The 15,557-nt window shown below is 39.7% G+C and overlaps 2 protein-coding genes across 3 annotated transcripts in view; both read left to right on the top strand.

Annotated features, from left to right (window-relative positions):
- The first annotated feature begins 66 nt into the window (after nt 1-66).
- rnf41 (ring finger protein 41) lies at nt 67-5,628 on the top strand. The gene is made up of 7 exons (XM_049581952.1): nt 67-186; nt 1,107-1,212; nt 1,316-1,431; nt 1,531-1,802; nt 2,091-2,226; nt 3,861-3,964; nt 4,075-5,628. The coding sequence occupies exons 3-7, from the start codon at nt 1,342-1,344 to the stop codon at nt 4,427-4,429; spliced, it is 957 nt and encodes a 318-aa protein (XP_049437909.1). The 5' UTR covers nt 67-186; nt 1,107-1,212; nt 1,316-1,341; the 3' UTR covers nt 4,430-5,628.
- Nucleotides 5,629-7,134: 1,506 nt separating this feature from the next.
- dgkaa (diacylglycerol kinase, alpha a) overlaps nt 7,135-15,557 on the top strand; it is a 28,246-nt gene continuing 19,823 nt past the window's right edge. The window contains exons 1-2 of one of the 2 annotated variants that reach the window (XM_049581322.1): nt 7,135-7,388; nt 7,818-8,062. In XM_049581322.1, coding sequence (XP_049437279.1) covers nt 7,818-8,062 — 245 coding nt within the window. In that variant the 5' untranslated portion in view covers nt 7,135-7,388. Of the gene's footprint in view, nt 7,389-7,817; nt 8,063-15,557 lie in introns of those variants that run through there. The other variant, XM_049581324.1, reaches the window with a different exon arrangement.

The raw sequence follows: 15,557 nt of genomic DNA, 5'->3' as shown, positions 1-15,557 counted from the left end.
ATAGATAGAGTACACTGGCCAATCAAACGCTCCCATTTTACGTCATGACGTCACCGCCTGCCTGCGTAACGACGACACAGAAGTGTAGGATGTAGCACAGGACGTGGCTAGCGAGCTACTAGTTACAGTAGGACGTCTGAAAATATATTAACATCGTGATTAAGGTCTGGTTTTCTACATGTTAAAGTAAGTATATCAGTGTATAATGATGTTTTCTTCCAATGTGGCTGATTGTAATTAGCCATTTGTCGATGTACTTTGCCCAGACTGAGGTCTGTCTGGTTAGCTCGACGGCTAACATCTAGAGGAAACCAACGGTACCCGTAGTTGCTACGAGCGCTACCTAGTTAGCAACTGTTAGCCACATTTAATTCATGACGACCAAGCTGTACTGACATCTGAACTCAAGCACTGGGGTATTTATTCAAAATGACACCAGTTTAGTTCATTATAAACCTAAAGGTATTGCGTTTTAGTTTAACGCGTAACAGCGAAATAACGTTATATACGTAGCTAACGTTAGCACGGAGGGTTAGCCTGTTTGTAAGGCATGCTGAGTGCGATGGGAGGAAAAAGGATCTGTAACGTTAAATCGCCTCCAGACCGGTGTGTGCTGCTTTCACTGAAATTAGGTCAGCCACCAGTCACCTGGGACAACAGGATGCTCTCCTCGGATGTTGGAGCTCGGCTGGTGCAGTTTCACATGTTTAGGATGACGTTAGAAAACCGCACTACATTACGAATCAAGGACATCGCTTTTGGGCACAGGATGTGTTTAAATATGGCTGTGTGCTCGAATGTATCGAGTCATTCTACCATAACAGCTTTTATTTATTGATTAATAACACTGTGTTTTTAAGAAAGCAGCGTCCCACTCGTTTTTACTTTATATAGTCATCCAATTAAAGAGTATAGTATGCTTCTGATCATAATGAGAAAGCTTGAAAATCACTCATTTCCCCTGGCCACTGATACACGTCTGTAGATAAACTGCATCTATTTATCATTATTTATCATGTGGTTTTAGAATATATATCATAACTCAGCTTTAACCATCAGCTATCCAGCAAACTAAATAATCAGTGTGAATACCATTATTTTTGCAGGGAGTGTCGCTGTCTCTTTTGCCAGACAGATTACTTCTGCCAGATGTGACGTATCAGCTTTACATCAAGAGCTGGATGGGAGCATTTGAGGCCTTTTGTGAGTGAGGTAGGCTCAAAGTGTTTGTATTTATTTGTGGAATATCTCAAGTCACATACTGATGCAGTTAAGTTGTGTGAAAATCTAATTTGCGTGGTTGTGTGTTGCTCAGGAGGTTGTGGATCCCAGTAATGTACCATGGGGTACGACGTTACGAGGTTCCAAGGGGAGGTGGATGAAGACCTGCTATGCCCTATATGCAGTGGAGTGCTCGAAGAACCAGTGCAGGCAAGTTCCTGTTTGAAAGATTACCCACCCTAAATTGTATCAACATTTTTCAAATTTATTTTTATATTTTGGGGCTCTGTGTTCTCCTTTTCATTTCAGGCTCCACACTGTGAGCATGCCTTCTGCAATGCCTGTATAACACAGTGGTTTGCCCAGCAGCAGATATGTCCTGTTGACCGCACGGTAGTGACACTAGCTCACCTCCGGCCTGTGCCCCGCATCATGCGCAACATGCTGTCCAAACTTCAGATCAGCTGTGACAATGCGGGTTTTGGGTGTACGGCCACACTGCGGCTTGACCAGCTGCAGTCACACCTCAAGGACTGTGAGCACAACCCCAAAAGGCCTGTCAACTGTGAGGAGGGATGTGGGTGAGTGGCTTTCATTTGGCAGAAATGTGTGCTACATTGTGGTTGCATTGATTATGATTTTCTCGTAACCCCTTTGAACCAGTGCCTAAATTTCTAGCATCATAAGTCTCAGCAGTTGTAGCAAGTCAGAACACAACTGTTGCTCACTCAGAAATCAATAATAATGGCCACTAAAGGGTTTTGCTGTAATTTATTATAAATGTATGATTTGCAAAAATGTCGTCTGTATGGTATGGTATTAAATCCTCTATATTCTCCCCCCATATTCTATCTCCCCCTCTTTTGCAGGCTTGAGATGCCCAAAGATGAGGTGCCCAACCATAACTGCATCAAACACTTGCGGAGCGTCGTCCAGCAGCAACAGACAAAGATTTCAGAGCTGGAGAAAACTGTGGCAGAGCATAAACACCAGTTGGGGGAACAAGTAAGAGCATTTGCTTGCTCATTGATGCGTTAACAAAAAAAATATGTTTTGAGCCTCATCCTGAGAAATGCTGTTGTCTGTGGAACAAGTTTTGAAATAGCCAGGAGCGTATTCATTTTCCATAACAACCACTTAAAATTCACAGGGTCTTCTACTGAATTGTTACTATGGTTCCCTCCAGTTCGGTTACTTAAATGTTTTCTGGAATGGAGGCTTCTAAAGGTCTGAAAACATTTGGGTACAGATGATGATTATCATTTTGAAGCATGTTTATCTGACTGGGTGCAGTAAATAATTGGAGTGTGACATGTCTTTGTGGTACAGGATGGTGTGCAAGCATGTTTCTGTATATGTTTAATTTGTGTGTGCCGTGTTTGTATTTGGTACAGTGAAGGTCTCTATTATTAGCACTGGGGGAATGCAATTAAGTATTTAAGGTCTAGTGAGGTGTGTGTTGTCATTTGGATACAGTATGCAGTTAAAGCTTAATCCAGTACAGTAGGCACTGGTATTACAGTATAGGGGTGGGCGGTATGACCTCTATTCTCTTTTCTATCCTCTATTCTATTGCATTATATTTAAGCCTATATCACAAGACCGTAATTGTTCTGTAAATTCAATTAGAAATGATTTAATATAACCATGAAGTACTTCATCACTTTTGATTTTCTTGTTTTATTTGGAGCTTTCTTCCAGACAAAACAACTACCTCACACAGAGACAATGCGATGAAAAAGCAAAAGACTCAAAACAGAAAAAACGAAATTCTTAAAAATTAAAGCTTTAATGTCCAAAAATTCACATTTCAAAATTCAAGTTGAAAATATTCGAATAGTAACATCCGGGCTACCGGGGACAGGACATGTGGGGAAGACTGGATTTTGCTATTTGAAAAATTTCAACTTGAATGTTTAGATCTGAATTGAATCATTGACATTGAGCAACCTGAATCATTTTTCTTTTTAAATTTTGGATCTGAATTTGTGAACACTGAAAAATATACTCAAGTTTAGATTTTGAAATTGCAAATCAAGAATTTTCATATTGTATTTACTGAGAGGTGAATTCAGAACAAATTTTTCAGATTTGAATACATGGTTTTCAATGTAAAACAAAAATCAATGTTATGGATTCAGTGGTGTTTAAATTTCAGTTTTAAGTTTTCAGTGACTGTCAAAATTCAAACGCTTATATGCCTTATTTGCTTCCATAAACCTCACTCCTTTTTCATGCCCGGCCAAATCACTTTAACTTGCAAGGCAGTTGGATTCAGAGATCATGCGAGAATCACAAGATCACGTGCTACATAGCCTGCCCAGAATAACTCCTGCGGTAGAAACAGTATTGCCAGACCTCCACAGATGGACACATTTCTGCTGTTGCACAGTATATACTGTCATATTACCCGACCCTGTTACAATATATATTCTTAATAACTATCTTGGAATTGGTTGAAACTGAAACGATTGGTGGTCAGTTTTTGTCAAGTGTCCTATAAGAGTAAGCTGAGGGCAGAATACTGGATCTAAAGAAACTGGTACAATGCTTCATCCTTTCAAAGTGTTATAAATTCCTTTTTTGCTTTAGGAGGTTTTGTGAAATGAGTCATCTGACATGGTGCCTTTAATTTCTAGAAACGGGACATTCAGCTGCTAAAAGCCTACATGAGAGCGATCCGCAGTGCTAACCCAAACCTGCAAAACCTGGAGGAGAGCATCGAGTACAATGAGATCTTGGAGTAAGTGACATTTCATCTTTTCTGCAGCTTGTGTTTTAATATCAACTCCGTCAGGGAGCTGCAGCTCAGTCCATAATTTTCCTGTGGTTTTCATTTTATCTTGTCTCCAGGTGGGTGAACTCCATGCAGCCCGCCAGAGTGACACGCTGGGGCGGCATGATCTCCACTCCTGATGCTGTGCTCCAGGCAGTCATCAAGCGCTCTCTTATCGACAGCGGCTGCCCTCTCTCAATTGTGAACGACCTGATCGAGAACGCCCACGAGCGTAACTGGCCGCAGGGACTGGCCACGCTCGAGACACGGCAGATGAACAGGCGCTACTATGAGAACTACGTTGCCAAGCGTATCCCTGGCAAGCAGGCAGTGGTGGTGATGGCCTGTGAGAATCAGCACATGGGGGAGGATATGATCCTGGAGCCCGGCCTGGTCATGATCTTTGCGCACGGAGTGGAGGAGATCTTATAACTTTACAGAGAGCTGAGCTGATCCAGAGACAAGTGGGGATGTTTCCCTGGGGGTTCGCTGTGACGAGTAGAGTTTCCTCGTTGGAGCGAAACCGTCTGATTAAATCTGGCTTATTTAAAATAAAATCTTATAAGAGGCTCACTCCTAAGCTTGATACCAATGCCTTAAAGTAAGGATGAATATATTATGAACCTGGCAAATAGAAACTTATTCTGACTGATATCTGAGATAAAAGGTGAGATGTGATGTTTACAAGGTTTATATTTGGTGCATTATATGATCTGATTGTTCTGCTCCGTGTCCTAATATAGTAATAAGCTTGAACCCCAGTTTAATGCCCTCAGTTGTATAAATGCTTGTAAATACAAATACTATATTGAATTATAAATGTCATTCTCTTATTCCTCTCACTGTAATTAGATTGTGATTTCTGTTTATCTCACTTCTGTTTAGTCAGCTTGTGTGACTGTCTGCAGGGACGTCGACCCAGAAGATTCTTTTCTTGTGCTTGCTTTAGTATTTAGTTTCATGTGAATATTTCACAAGACATTGTGCTTCTGAGTTTAGATTGTCTAAACCTTCCGTGCCATTTGTTTTATTTATTGTGTTGCCTTTCACACAAACATGCTTGAAGATGTTACCATGTGATGTATGGAAATCTGCCTTTTTCGGTGCATTTGAAGTTCATCGCAGGAAGAAAATTGATTTTGTGTTTTCTCTGTTGCCTCGGTTGTAAATATAGTCTGTATGTTGAGTCCACGTGAAGTGTTAAATTTGAAGTTTAACATCTGGGATTTAACTATGTATGATGAGTTTTATTTGACAAATCATAATGGTTCACTTGAGATTTTAGGTGATCCTTAACGTCTTTCAGATTATTGAAAATATAGACATCGATCTTCTCGTTCTTTGCAGTTAGCCAACATTTGTTCACTGACATGTCACTACAAACCATAGCTCTGAGATTGTAAAAAATATTTGTAAAGTCACTCTTATGGCTTTTGAGAGGTAAAATGTTCACCATTAGTCACTTGTTGCTGTAGTAAGACAAACAAGACTTCAAATGTCCGGAAGTGCAGTAAACAGATAATTTTGGATTGTGCCCTTTATTATTTTCCCTGTTAATGTTTTTGTTTGTTTTGTGTCTGCTATGTACCGTGTTGTACAGACAAGAAAGTAATAAAAAATGTCCAACTTCATCCCAAAAGAATGTATCATCTCACTGGGATAACAAGATTTTATATTTAGCTTTTAATTAGGAAAAAATGCAGTTCCTTATTTTACCACACCATGTCATCAGAGCTCTGCTGGGAGGTACATTTCTTAGGGGCACATCAGCTGAACACATTATGTAAAAACCTCCATCAAGAGAAAATGATTGCTGCTTTTAAGAAATCAGGGCAGTGAGGAGGAGATGTGGGATGTGTTATGCTGTCGATCCAGGTTAAGGAAATTAGGAGGAAAGTTTAACCACAAAACTGTGACTGCACTGACCTGACTCACTCTCATTTTCTCTGTCTAACCCAGACACCCACATGTTTTCCATGTCTGTTATCCTCCCTTGCCAGCCTCGTCCTCATTGTGGAACCTAATCCCTCGCCATTGTGGTCACTGGAATGTGAAATCATGTGCTTTACCAAATACTGTGGCTCTGTTATTGTCTACACACATTATGATGTGATGTGGTTGGGTGCTGCAAGGCGTAGCCTACAGCAGTCCTCACACTAAGCCACATGTTAAATATACTTCAGAATGTGTTAGAGGATTTGTTTCAATGACCTGAAAACATTACGAGTAGCACATTCATATAAAATGTTAAAATAAAATACATGAGGCTGTCTGCCTGGTTGAGGAAGTATTCACATCCCTAAGTAAAAGTAGCAATACCACACTGTAAAAGTATCATTAGTTTCAAGTTAATTATTGTCATGCACAACAATAATAGAGAAGCAGCCGTTGGCAATCGTATGAGATTTACACATGAATAAAATAGTGTAGAAGTTGAAGGGATAAAATATAACACACACACTGTTGGGAAGTAACTAAACCAGTTACTGAGGAACAACGTGATTACAGCTACTAATACATTCTTTCTGTTGCTTTGCATATTTTCATTGTGCAGGAGTGCCTTCTTTTAGCATAGCCTATTACTGGAAAATTTTCAGCTTCACAGCCCAGTTTAAAACATTTGTTAAAAAAGAAATCAAATGTTATCAATTGCAATACCTTGATGAGGTAATTAAAATAGTTACATTACTGGTTACATTTTGAACAGGGTAACAAGTAATCTGTATCCTATTACATCTCAAAGGTAACCTTCCCAACACTGATGGCAGATGAAGTACAAGAGCAGAATTGAAAATGTGTCTTAAGCAGAGGTTTTAGTATTAGTATAATGTAATATAAAATAAATATTTTCTTGGGTTGTTAATTTTATATTTATGTAATTTTTATTTCTAGTTGCCAAATAAAGGTAGTGGAGTAAAAAGTATACAGTAGCATTAAATGGAAATATTCAACTACAGTACAAACACTTCAACTTTACCAAATACTCGGTTCTGATTGGCTGCAGGTGACCGTTAAACTCCTGAAAAGTAGTTCCAAACAACAGTTTATTCACACTCTAAATCAATGCGCAGTGTCCAGTAAAGCCGCGAGTAACCATAGCAACACTACTAACGAAATCTTGCGCCGTGACACCTGAGGAGACAATAGCCAAACTGTTTAGCTAGGTTAACAAACGATCTTTACTAAATGGATAATTGCACCTTCATATCCGTGTTTGTTTATTTTTGCTAGTGATAATGGCAACTAGCAATAAACACAAAAATATTGCTTGGCCAAGGTGTCCAGATATGAGAAAAAAAAAGGAAGGTGTCTGTTGCCTTAGTTAGGACCGCCAACTGCTAAAGCTAACGTTAGCTAACATTAGCTTAACTAACTGCCGTTATTACAGTAGGTAAGCTAACATCTTTGTGAGGCTTATTGTGATTTTTGATAACATTAGTCTTACAGTATCATGCTTATCAGTATCATCTTTATTATGTTAGCTTGTGGCATGTTTTCACAAAACAAAGCATAACGTTAGCCTAGCCTAACATGTAGGACATACATAAAACCACAAAGAAAAAAATGTAAGTAGGTTTGGTTTAATTTCTTGGAGACATATATAGCAAATATTCAGCAAGTTAATACTTGCACCAAATACATTTTAAGAATCCACATGTACAATTTTAATGGAGCTAAGTTAATACATGCTATTACATTTTTTAATAGCATTCTGTAGAAAAAGCTTGTAGCATATTGCTTTGATTTCCTTAGCAGGAAGAAGTGCCGTTACACGTTACAGCTGCAAAATTTTAATGAGCATTACTTTGCAACTTTGCAGATGGATGCATGCCTGTGTAACGAGTGTGTATTGGTTAGCACAGAGGGCGCAGAGCAGCTGAGGCGGTGCTTGACAGGAGGGATCTGCTCACTCAGTCCCTGCTCTGCATTCACGGCTTCCACAGTGCGGACCTGCTGCTTGCACAGAAAGTTAAAGGCCACTTCTGAAAGCAGGGGTTTTGACCGGTTGTCCAGCTGCATCACGACAATCTCATTAAAGACGACCAACGGAGTGGCGACAGAAAGGTAAATGACTCTCACAAACAAACAGTAGGTCCGTAAACGGCGTATTGATTGAAGTTTCTGTGCAGCCCTGTAGGGCTTTCAGCTGCAGATGAACGACACTCAAATACGAGGGGATAATTTTTGCTTGTTGTTTTTGTGCTGCCGTCAAGAAATGTATGTAAAATCCAAGAATGTGCATCTGGGAATTGATTGCTTTCAATCCTGTGCATGTGATTTCTTTTTACAAGAGAGAGTGCGGCGGATAGTCGTGAGTTAATAACAGAGTAATTCACTCAGTCGAACAACAGCCAGGAGGGCAGACCGTTTGCAGTTTAATGCACGGTCCTCTGCCTTCTTTTTTAAAAGTCTGCCTCATCATTTCAGTTCCCGTTGCAGTGTGTCATGACGGTTAATGTCAGGCAGCTTAAGTTACCTGCGGGGCAACCCTTAGTCTATTTACAGAATTGAGCAATACATCTGTCAGGGAAGAGACCGGTGAGCATTCAGGAGTATCCGAAGTATTTGGGTTGTCATGTCTGGTAACTTGGCGTAAAGGACTCCACTATATGTTTGATTTAAACTTTTTAAACCAACACATGCTACAGCTTAATATATTACAAGTACATGTAACAAGCAGGTTTATAGTGTAATTGCTCCATGTTTGATAACATCTTATCTGAGTGACACCCATCTTTGATTATGTTTGTTGCTGGATATGGTGCTATTCCAGGGGGGACAGTGAAACCTCAGTCAAGATAGACATACAAACAACTCAGGGAGTTTTCACTGTGTTTTTGTCACTTGTGGGATAACAAAATCCTCCACAGTGTGAAGTAGATGATGGTGGGCGTTGTTGGGCACTGTCACTGCTGTGTGGTCATTGTTTACGCAAAACTCCTCTTTCACTATCATTCGACTGCAAATGGTGAATGTGACATTCAGCCCTTATGCTAACTGGCAAAACAAAGCATACAGGAAAGTCTCGATACTTTTGTCAGGTCTGCGTTTTTCCGTTTTTTGCCTGAACCATCGGTTTCAAGGCTGTTTTATTTTCAGGTGGCACTTTCTTGGTTGAGCTGTGTGTTCATTTCAAGCAGGTTATTTTAAAAGCTGGAGAGTCTCAGTGGTATTCATCAGTTTCTAGCTGTGAGAGAGTTTTCAGGCACACACAATCAATACTGTAGTCAGGTCAATTGTCCCATTGGCAATGTTTACATCAAAGGCTGGAGGCTGTAAATTAAGTAGAATTTGACCCCTTTTGTGATCTGTGGTTTAATCTATAAATTTTAGCTGTTATTATAAAGCGTAGCTAGGGTAATGAGAGAAATGGCATGGATACCTTTTGTTTACACACTGTTTCACTTCTCTAAATACAGTAGCTCTGTCATCCATTTAGCTTTCAGTTCCTTCATTATATTATTCCCTGGAGTCAGCCTGAATCCTGTATCAGTGAGTGTGATTTTTAACCCCTCTGGCTTTCATAAATAAAGTGTCAATAATATGTTATACATTATTATCATGTCATTGGAAGCGATTCAGATATGACATGCCATTCAAGTCTCAACTGCTGTAACTTATGACATCACTTGTGTTGTCCTCAGGCTCATCGATTCACATTTCAAAAATATTTCACAGGAGCTAATGAAATCAAATATATTTCAGTCCTCTCTGAAGACCCCCTGAATTACTGACATGATAGTGGAGAATACTACGTGATTGCATTTCAGATTGAATCATTGAAAAATGTGACATTTAATGTGTTTCATTTTCAGTTGTGGATAGATCTGTGGGCGAACCAGGCGAGACTCCCTGATAACATACTACACTTACACCATAAAAGCAATGTGGCTGCTGTATGACAGCGTGCACTCTCACAAGTCTGGGCAGGTTTGAGGTTTTTTTTCTCTGAGCACAGCATGGTGTTCTACAAGGCTGCCTCCACAAAAAGCTATTATATAAGTCACATTCAAGTCTGAACCCAGAGTGATGGGCAGTCCTCACTTTGAAGCCACGGAGCGAGCAAAGCCTCGCCTACATTTTCCAAGAAATCTGTGATTCATACTGTGGTGAATGTCTTTTGTTTTTTTTTCTCTTTCGTGTTTTTGTCTCATTTACAATCCGTGTTTATTGTGTTCAAGTTCCCCAGTGTTTCGACTAACTAGACCCTGCTGTCGTTTGCATACCTCTTAATTCCTCAGATATTACCATTCAGCAATAGACAAGGGGAAGCCCTGTTTTTTACAGAGCATGCTCATTGCTTTTGACCCTGCTTTTTGCATAAATTTCAAAACAGTGTTCAACTGATAAATCACACACCAGCTAGATTTTTTTTATCCAGAACCTTGCATAAAAATTTTAAATAGGAAATACAATAGCTATTTCTTAGTCAGGGTTCTCTCAGTAGAGTCAGCAACACATTTTCCAGTACACAGTACAGTGATATGTATTAAACTGAACTAAAGTGAAGATGTAAAACAACCAGGGGGAAGTAGTGGTTATGGGCTGTAGCTCTAGGGATATATAAATGTGACGAAGTGGCTTTTTTTCTCTGATAGTTCCACTAAGTCAAACATTACTGCTGGTTTGAAACTTCTGACTCGGACTGCAAAGTGACCCCTGAGCAAACAATCCATTTATAGTAAGGGAGTATTCCCGTGTTCATGCAATGAGTCACAGTAGCATCTGCATGCAGAATGCAATTTAGAGCGTGGCCTCGAGTTTTGAAGGTCAAACAAGGCTCATAGCGTGGGAGGAGGTGAAGCTGCAGGGGGAAGACTCACGGCTACTGACACTAGGCTCCCCCTTCCCTGAACTGGCTGCTACCCTCTCTGCTTGTGCCTCCTCCTACCTGTTAGTCACCCGCGGCAGTGTTCTGACGGAGAGCAGCTGATGGAGGGAAACACTTTCCATAGCAACGGAGCATGTCTGTCCTCCCCCTTCTGTTAACCTGATGCAATCTGTACACACTCTAGTGAAGAGAATTGTTGTAGTTTCGGGAGGAACACAAATGTTCAACATTAGACTTAGACTTCACTTTGTTCAAAGAGCCTACGCAGTGTTTTCCAACCACAGAATGACGGAGTCAATGGTTTGCACCCTTCAGGTGTTGCAAAACAGCAGATTTCCTTGACACAAGGTGTGGGCGTCATGACAGCTTGCACAAATATTAGCCTACATGGAAAAAGGTCGTCCCCAAGTGTACCTTGAAATGGTTCTTGTGAAGAGAGTGCTTTATGGTCGTTGACAGTTGTACGTCAAGACATTATGGGATCATAATTAAACACATGGCATGTGTGAAGGAAAAAGCCAACTGAACTGTTCACTGTAATTCTCCAGTTATTTCACAGTGGGATTTTTTTTATAAAGCAGTTTCTTTGGTATTTATCAGATGAGTGGTCAGAAGTAAAGGTGAGTGTCAGGCTCTAAACAGAAGGTTTTTCAGAGGTTTGTGGGGGAGCAGATGTTGCTTTAACAAGCTGTTGCTACTCGGAGAACCATTTTAACATTGAAATTGTTCTTTACTGCTCATTGAAGAACCACTACTGGCCCCACGTAGAAACAGGAGGCTGTTGCTCTTGTGCATTGCCTCTCAGAGCATGTGCTGCATCATTTATTCTGTACTGATTATATGGAGAGACATTCTGTTCAAACAGAATTATACCTCAGATTGTCTGTCAGTAGAGCGAACCAAAGTAAATCACTCTGAATGATGGTTATGTGATTCCTGTTACCCCACATTTAAACCTTTCTCATGTCTACGTGACAGAGTCTCTGCTGTGTAAATGTTTCTTTAAAGCAACATAAACAGTTTCCTCATGAAGCATCTAACATTTAACTTAAGCCCAGCAGTGACACCTTATTTAGAGCCAGCCCAGAAGCAGTTAGTCACATGACCTGTATTAAGTCTTAACAAGCCTCAGACATTCCTCAAACCGCCTGAAATATTTATACATGTTCCAGTAAGCTCAATTAGATGGTGCCTCAGATGTTCAAAACTCCATCCATGTTTGAGAGCGGAGTATATTACACTATTCATCTCCTCTCCTCTAAGTGCAGGGAATGCCTCTTCCTGTGCTCTGTGTTCTGACTGGTCCCGATTCCCACTCTGCACCGTGCATGCAAATCGTTATCTAATCAGGAAGTGAGGAATCAGATTACTCAGATAGTCTTGAGATCTTGTTGAACCAGACAATAATGATGATGATGATACTCAGTTGGTAAGGAGACAAAATAGACATGACGCTGCTCACGACATCACGCCTCTCTGGAAAGCATAAAAACAGAAAAGGCAAAACAAGACACAGGAGTTATCTAAAGGAAGAAATGTGTTTATGCCTATTTTTAGCTTGTTTATTTTACAGTGTTTGAAGATTGGAGTTAGGGGTGTATTTTTAGAATAAAGAGTTTCAGGCCGTAATCAGGTGATCAGTAACAGATGTCTTTTCATGATTCCTTCATGTGTCACATTGCTGTTGATACAGACCTGGCCCATCTGATCGGCTGCATAAACAGAACTGCTAGGCAACGCCGCTGACCTTTTGAGGGAATTAAGTGAGGACAGTGTGAACCTTTCAGAGTCCAAAGACAGCAAATGGATACAAATCACATGTAAAGAGTGGGTGTTATTTCAGATTATTTCATTTCTTTTTCTCAGTAAGGTCTTTGTCCTTTAAGTACTCAGATTTTCTGTTAAGTGCAGGCAGCCATCACTGATACCTGCACTGGCTGCACTTTAATGTGTGATAACACCTGTGGATGACAGTGTGAACAACACATTTACAGTGAGGTCCTATTCATCAGGCTGGGCTGAAAACCACCACACAATCTTTTGTATGCTTCAGTTTTGTGTAGTAGATGATAGAATGGTCTTTAATATCAGAAGAGATAACAGGTTTAAAGCGGCTCATGTGTTTTTAACAACTCTACTAGGCTGTTACGCCAGGCTCAATATATTCATAATACATTTACCACATATTTATGCTACTCTAGTTTAAAATCTTTCCTGTTGTAATTTATATAGCAACAATCACAAAAGAAAAGAAAGAATATGTCACTCGAAAAATGACCATTTGTACATCAGTTTTTCACCCCATGTTACCCTGAATTTTTGGGAGACCACGGTGAATGGGGAATCCATGAAAGCAAAGCAAAAGCAAAACTATAGCAAAACTGTAACTTCCATTTCCAAACACACAGCTCGTGCAGTATAATTTAATTCCCAATTATCTAGTCGTGTGCTCAGTACTTCTCAAACTTTCACTAAAACATTACAATATAAAACACCTTAGCCTAGGAGTAGCGCCCTGAGCATGCTTATGCTTGTGTGTGCATATGAGCTCTGATTGAGCAGAGTTCAAAAGCAGGTGTGTGCTACTCAGCTGGGCATGAGTATAACTATATAGAGTAGTCATGTATAGTGTTGTCACGATACCAAAATCTTTGTTTCGGTACCAATACCAATATGAATTTCGATACTTTTCGATACTCTTCGGTACTTTTTCTAAGGAAAGGTTCTTTTGGATACAAACCTTTAGAACAATAAATAGTAGGGGTGTAATGGTACCAAAAAAATCATGGTTCAGTTAGTACCTCGGTACGGACATCACGGTTTGGTAACTCAACTGTTCCACCAAGTTGGTGTTGTCTCGTGTTGTCTCCCTTTGCGAGGCAGACTTTCTCTTGTCTTTTTTCACATGCGCCTGCTGCAAATATTGATACAGGTGATGTCATACACACCACTTGCGCAATCTGTGCTCCAATAGGAACAAGAAAGGCGTTTGTGTGCATAAATGAGTAAAATAAATTAACTAAATTAATGAATTGAATCAATTTCAAATTACCGGTATTTTCCAAATGCAGTATAGTACCGTTTGGAATACTCTAGTACCGTGGTATTATTTTAGTACCGGTATACCATGCAACACTAGTCATGTATTTTAAATTGTAATGTTTTCGCAAAAATGCATGTGTTTGGGGGCACTGAGTATACAACTGGATAAATGAGACTTGGATTATACTGCACGATTTGTGTGAGTTTATGAACGGATGTTTTGATTAGGTTTTGCTGTTTTAAAAGCGTTCTCCTTTAAGTCTGTCCATGAAGAATGGTTGCCTTTTTTGTATTCTCAGTTCACTGGAGGTATGAGAGGAAAAAAAAATGTCTTCCCAGAAATCAAGGTAATGTGCGATGGGTAATTGATATACAAGTTGTCATTTTGCAGGTTTTACTTCCTATACATCAATACTGCTGACCATTTTCCGAAGCATGCTGTAGAGTTACTTCATCTGAACCTGCCTTTTCCACTTTAGGTTCCAGCCCTCCAGTGCCATTAATTCCATACTGTATTAAAATCAATCAGCAAGCTATTAAAACTTTCTTGACTTGTGCACTCCAACAGAGTAGTTTAAAAACTGAATTTATTGTTTTGAAAGGTCCATTATCGTTGAATGGTAATGCAGGTGAAGTGCAGATTCATTTAGGAAGTCTCCACTGCATTACCTGATAATGGGAATGTGCTGTAGACAAAGCCTAATGCAGTTTGCTGTGATGGATTACACTAGTCAGGCAAGTCTCAAGCTTGGAATTGCAAAATATTCTGCACTTGTGTTTACAGGTTAAATCATGCATAACCAGTGTTGTGGTCTTATAAAGCAACAAAATTTCACTATTTCTTAACAAGTGATGATTAGAGTAAAATAGTTAATGGGTAAAAACAAAAACATCATGTAAAAGGTAGAGGTGTACAAACTAAAGGACAGTCATTGAGGCTGTAAATTCACTTAGTTATGTCAGTTATATCAGTCTAAAGTTTGCTAATATTAACCACCATAAGATACTGGTCACACCAGACAAGGCAAAACAACAAAACCCCTGAGATTATCAAATAGAGCCAGGGTGCATTTTTGTTACTTATTAACTCAACAATTTGTTTGTTAATGAGAGGATGTGTTATTTTATCTACAAGAATATCACAAGGATCTGAAATGCTCATCTTACTTCTTCTTTCTTAAAAATGCACCAGGGAATTAAAAAAAAGCATGTGTGCTATCTCTTGGTGCTTATTATGACAGACCTGCTCGCAAAGATCACATTTCCTGGCATTGCTAACATATTGCTTTACATATTGATTATTAGCTGCATTAGTCATTCTATACATTCTGTATCGACCCATGCCTAGTTTTCTTTTTGCAACATTTTATCGGCATGCATCTACGACAGCAACATTACACAGGATGTCAGGACGGCAACTCTATCCCCTCCATTAACTAGTTGCTCCTTTTTCTTAAGTGATTAATGGATACACATGTGTCTGTTTGTTTTCCTGTCATTAGCAAGCCTCCCTCTATTATGCTTTAACTGCATGTTTGCATCTTGAAGAAAGTATTTACAACGCTCTCACCAAATGTTCTTCCTCACTTAACGCTTCAGACTTCAGAGCGACGTGCAAGGCCAATTTTCATTGCTCCTTTTCTGTGTCAGATTCAAATTTCACGCCTGCTTTCAGCCTTGTATGAC

The sequence above is a fragment of the Epinephelus fuscoguttatus genome, linkage group LG7, assembly GCF_011397635.1.
Source record: "Epinephelus fuscoguttatus linkage group LG7, E.fuscoguttatus.final_Chr_v1".
NCBI classification, from domain to species: Eukaryota; Metazoa; Chordata; class Actinopteri; order Perciformes; family Serranidae; genus Epinephelus; species Epinephelus fuscoguttatus.
Note: the sequence above shows the minus strand (reverse complement) of the source record. Positions and strands in the feature narration are given on the sequence as shown.